A 5,000-nucleotide genomic window follows, 5' to 3' on the forward strand; every position below is an offset into this window, starting at 1 on the left:
TCACCACGATACATGGAGAGATACAGGAGATGAAGACTACTCCTCCTCCTCCTCCTCCTCCTCCTCCTCCTCCTCCTCCTCTTCATGTCATCTTGTTCCCTCCCGCCGGTGATCACAGGGCGTTGCAGTGTGGCAGGCACCTCTCCCCTCTGGCTCCTCTCGATAGTTTTCACTCTCACTTGGGCAGTTGCCTCGTGGCCTCCATAAGAGCCGTGGCACACAAGCCTGTAAGCTCCGCCCCCCTCCTCCACCACCACCACCACCACCTTCCCTCTTTCTCTCCCCCACTTCCCAGCCCCTCCCCCTCACCCCTCTGCCTCGCCGTCGCCCGCGTCCCTCTCAGTCTCACTCTCAACCTCGTGACGGGCACACCCACCTGCCCAGGCCCTCCCGCTCCCACTACCTCGCTGGACTCTGCTCTCGGTGATGCTCGTGCTTCCTCTCCCTCTTGTCGGCTGCCGCGAGTGATCAGTGGCCTTGCCCAGTGTCGCGGTGAAGGACGGCCTTGTTTCTGAGGGCAGTGCGTGGAAATCCGTATGTAGCGTGCGTGTTTGTGCCAGTGAGTGAGAGGCTTCAAAAGTTTTCGAGAAGTCGCAGTCACATTCGCCCCAAGTTTTTACGAGGTGAGTGAGAGGGCGACAAGGAGCCAGTTCAGGCTGCGTCACGGCTGCACTTGTCGTGGTAACCAGTTGTTCTGCCGACGCACGTGAGTCAACAGAAAAGGCTGAGCAGCACGAGTAGTAATAAAAAGACGAGTGAGCGTCCAGGACCACGAGGGAAGTTTTACGTAATTCCGAGTCTCCTTCCTGAAAAGTTAATAGAAATAAGAAATAGCAAGGTGCAGCAGGCTTTGCAGCAAATACACACAGATAGGAGAGGAAAAACTCTAATTTAATCAAAGTTTTGAAGTGAGCGAGTGGAGGCGAGGTGAGCAAGGAACAGCGACGCGGGCAATGTTGGCTCAGCTGTCGTGAGTGTCATCTGAGCGGCTGGACGACTCTTTAGTGCTGGTATTTGCCCTGATTCAACACCACCATGAGTGACGAAGGGAAGTCGTACCCGCCGGCGACGCTGACGCAGGGTGAGTCCCACTGTGAGGCCTCTGTGGAGGGGCGGGAGGAGATGACCCACCCACAGCCTGGAGAAGGAGTCGAGCACATGAAGGGAGCGGAGAGGCAGGACGAGGGAGCGAAGAACACAGGAGAGACAGCGACCACCACAGTGCAAGACAAGCAGGAAGACACACACAGCACGTGCTCCACAGCCTCCTCCAGCGCCTCTTCCTCCCCCTCCCAGACCTCCACCTCCTCCTCAGAGGGTGGCAGCAGCTCCCCATCGGCCCAGGAAGCCTCGAGGGCCATCAACATCGAGGACTCGGATAAGAAATACGTCGTGATTGAGCACAGCAAGCCCAAGACCTGGCTGGCGGCTTACAAGTTAGTATCTTCCTCCTCAAAAAAGGCGGAATCTTTATCTTTTTGTCCATTAAGGCGAGGTACACCAAACGGCAACCCTCTCCCGCTTTAGTCCTACGAAATATGAAAGGAAGAAATCGTGTATCTATCCAGCAGCGAAATGGGGGAAAGCAGGAGAGAGGAGGGGTGTTTTACAATTCTCCTGTATTTATCCCTGTCGAACGCCTGCCTACCGGGGGGTCCCTTCGCCTGTACCTGGGCCTCGGCAGTCATTTTTTCCCTTTCACCAGCGGGATGTATCTCGGTAATGACGACGTGACTCAGGCTGGGAGGAAGGAAAGGTTTATTACGAAGGGCGCGTCTGTTCGGTTCTCGTAGCTGCTTATAATTAAATGACTCGCTTCCTCCTTCCTGTCTTAAATCCTTCGTCTTTTATTTTCTCTCCTTCTCTTCCTCCTCCTACACCACTACCATCCACATCTCCTTCTCTTCCTTCTTTCCTCGCATCATTAATTCCTTTCTTCTCTTCATTCTTCCTCATCTCCTCTTTTGCTTGATGTATCTAGCTGCTGAAACGTCAATTTATCTCTGTTTCTCCTTTAGTTTTCTTCCTTCCTTCCTTCCTTCCTTCCTTCCTTCCTTCCTTTCTTCCTTCTTTCCTTCCCTTACTTTTCATTTATTTCATTCATATCTATCTTCCTCTCTCCATCCCATTCCTCATTTTGCTCTTTTCATTTGTATGTTTAACCATCAGTTTGTGTATTTCTGTCTTGTTTTATTTCTTTCTCCTTCCTTCCTTCCTTCCTTCCTCTTTCCCTTCTCTCCATTTATCTCTCTATTCCTTCATCTTATTCCTTTAATCACTTTACTTGTTTTATTTTCTTGTCCTTCCTTCCTTCCTTCCTTCCTTGCTTGTTCTTTCCCTTCCTTCCCTCCTTCTCTTTCCCTCTCTCTCTCTCTTCCTTCATCTTATTTCACTAATCACACTTCTCCTCACTTTCTCTCCATCAGATTTCATTTCTCTTCTTTCACTACAAATCTTCTACAATACTAATCTTTGTTGTTCCCTTTACTATCTCTCGTTCCTTACTATCTATCATCTTATTTATTCTTAACCTTTGTAAACTTCCTTAACACTAGTCTCCCTCTCTCTCTCTCTCTCTCTCTCTCTCTCTCTCTCTCTCTCTCTCTCTCTCTCTCTCTCGCCAAATACAACACACCATAAAAGCTAATATGCACTATAAATTCGTATCAGCTATGCATTGCCTTAACTTACCTTCCTTCTCTCTCTCTCTCTCTCTCTCTCTCTCTCTCTCTCTCTCTCTCTCTCTCTCTCTCTCTCATTGAATCTACTGGGTTTTTTTTCCTCTTTGTCATTAACCTTCTTTCTCAATTACAGTGGAGATATGCGACACAGTAATAATAATAAACGCACCTACGCTGTTAATACTCGCGCACACACACACACACACACACACACACACACACACACCGTAGCGACGCCACGTTCACCAACTTTCGTCCTCATACTGAAGCTGCTTAAAGGTCGACCGGTTGAACATATACTCCTCCTCCTCCTCCTCCTCCTCCTCCTCCTCCTCCTCCTCTTCCTCCTCCTCCTCCTCTTCAGTCTACCACAGCACCTGCACGCAACAGCAACACGCCCTTCTCTTCTTCCTCCTCCTCCTCCTCCTCCTCCTCTCGCTACGCTGTCTACAATGCCTTAGGGAAAACGACATTTGGCATTACTTTCCCTTTCAAAATAACAAAAATAACACTACGTTCTATTAACAGGTTTTCGGCGTGTCAGCTCCTCCTCCTCTTCCTCCTCCTTCTCCTCCTCCTCCTCCTCCTCCTCCTCCTCCTCCTCCTCCTCCTCCTCCTCCTTCTCCTCCTCCTCCTCTTGAAGTACGAGTGTCTTTGTTCAGGTTATTGGGAACACTATCATTTTCATCTCTTATGTGTGTGTTTGTGTGTGTGTGTGTGTGTGTGTGTGTGTGTGTGTGTGTGTGTGTGTGTGTGTGTGTGTGTGTGTATGGGTGGAGTAACAACGGCTCGTAACTAACTGTGAGTATGGATCAGATTACACTTGACATGAAAAGCTTCAGAAATCAACACAAGGGAGTTTAGACCAGTGCCTCCCTTCTCCTTCTTCTCTCTCTGGCCAGGGGATTAGTGTCAGGCGGCGAGAGAGAAAGCCAACGAGTCCCAGTGTTCCGCCGGACGCCTGATAAGAGAAAGAGAAAGAGAGAGAGAGGACTGTGACGTAAGCTCCTTCTTCCTTCTCAATACCCTCCGTTACTCTCCTTCTCGGCTCCCTCCCTCGCGGTGACCCAGTGAAAGAGAAAATTACAACCTGTGACACTTCTATCTTTCTTTTTTTGTATCTTCCTTTTCCATTTCCAGGGCGCGGGGTGAAAGTGGTGTGGCTGGCTCTCTTTACGGTGATGGATGGTGCGGGGTGTGGGGGAGGGGTGAAGGGATCTTAAAGGAAGGGGACACTTTTTTATGTAATGATTGATAGGATGATGATAAAGGAATAAAGGGGGAAAAAAAGGAAAGGTGCTCTTTATATAAATGTAATGGAAGGAATATTGAAGAGTGGATCTTTTTTTAATACGATGAATGATTGGGGACGTAAAAAAATGTAGAAGAATTGTGAAGTTCAATTTATTCTCCTTTACAGTGAAAAAAAAAAAAACTGGATGGGGATCTTTTTAACACAAGACATGACAAAAAAATTAAACAAAATACGATAACAAAAACAGTCCCATTTGCCTTAACGAGACACCAGCATCAACCTTTAACCCCATAACACTGGGACACATTTTAACCTTGAGATTTGTGTACGATTAGACCATTTCATTGACAGTAGGAAAAGTTTAGGGAGATCCGATAATTAATGACCAGAGTCTTCACTATTTCAATCCCCACATAAGTTTCTGAAGCTGTATAAAATCACCAAATAGTAAGCAGAATGAATATGGAAAAGCACCATGGTACTCGTAGTTAATGGAAGGTACAGGGCGGAGCAGAGTGACTAAGCAGCAAGCAGTGTTTACCTCCATGCCCCGGTGTTACTAACAAGGGACAGGTGAGGGCGGCTCGGTCACACCTGGACAAGCAGAGGTGGGATAGTTTATCATCTCAGTTCCTCGTATGGCTCAAGAGGGGCGTTGGCTTGAAGGGCGGGCTGCAGGGGGGCGTGGCAGCATTGAGACGGGGACATGACAGAGGGAGGAGCGTGGGAGAGGCGGCGAGAAGGAGAGCGAGAGGCAGGAGGGAGAGAGAGTTAGTGGACAGAGGGATGGGGGTCCAGATGGTCAGCCATGGACAAAACGGGACCAGGTAGACCTTGGATTAAGCCCTCATGCACCACCTCGCACCCTCCTCCCTCTTCCTCTCCCGTCCTCCACCCCTCTCTCTTCCCTCCCTCTGCTCTCCCCTTTCCTCCGTGCAGCAGAATCAAGCATCACACACCACGCACCGCTCACCAAGACCCGACACTCCTCACTGCTATCATTTTACTCCATCCCTTCCTAGAGATGAGGACAAAACGCTCCTTCTTTGTCGTGTCTCTTCTTC

General features: G+C 49.1%; 2 protein-coding genes across 6 annotated transcripts in view; one reads left to right on the forward strand and one right to left on the reverse strand.

Moving 5' to 3' along the window:
* Nucleotides 1–5,000, reverse strand: part of LOC123516467 (solute carrier family 35 member G1-like) — a 153,644-nt gene that overhangs the window by 92,974 nt on the left and 55,670 nt on the right. The window lies entirely within an intron of this gene.
* LOC123516466 (carbohydrate sulfotransferase 1-like) overlaps nt 1–5,000 on the forward strand; it is a 147,701-nt gene that overhangs the window by 78,900 nt on the left and 63,801 nt on the right. Inside the window, exon 1 of one of the 3 annotated variants that reach the window (XM_045275778.1) lies at nt 306–1,436. The exons of the other annotated variants lie outside the window; for them this stretch is intronic. Coding sequence (XP_045131713.1) covers nt 1,036–1,436 — 401 coding nt within the window. The 5' untranslated portion in view covers nt 306–1,035. Of the gene's footprint in view, nt 1–305; nt 1,437–5,000 lie in introns of those variants that run through there. 3 annotated transcript variants of the gene reach the window in all.

Source organism: Portunus trituberculatus, chromosome 41 (genome assembly GCF_017591435.1).
Source record: "Portunus trituberculatus isolate SZX2019 chromosome 41, ASM1759143v1, whole genome shotgun sequence".
Classification (NCBI taxonomy): domain Eukaryota; kingdom Metazoa; phylum Arthropoda; class Malacostraca; order Decapoda; family Portunidae; genus Portunus; species Portunus trituberculatus.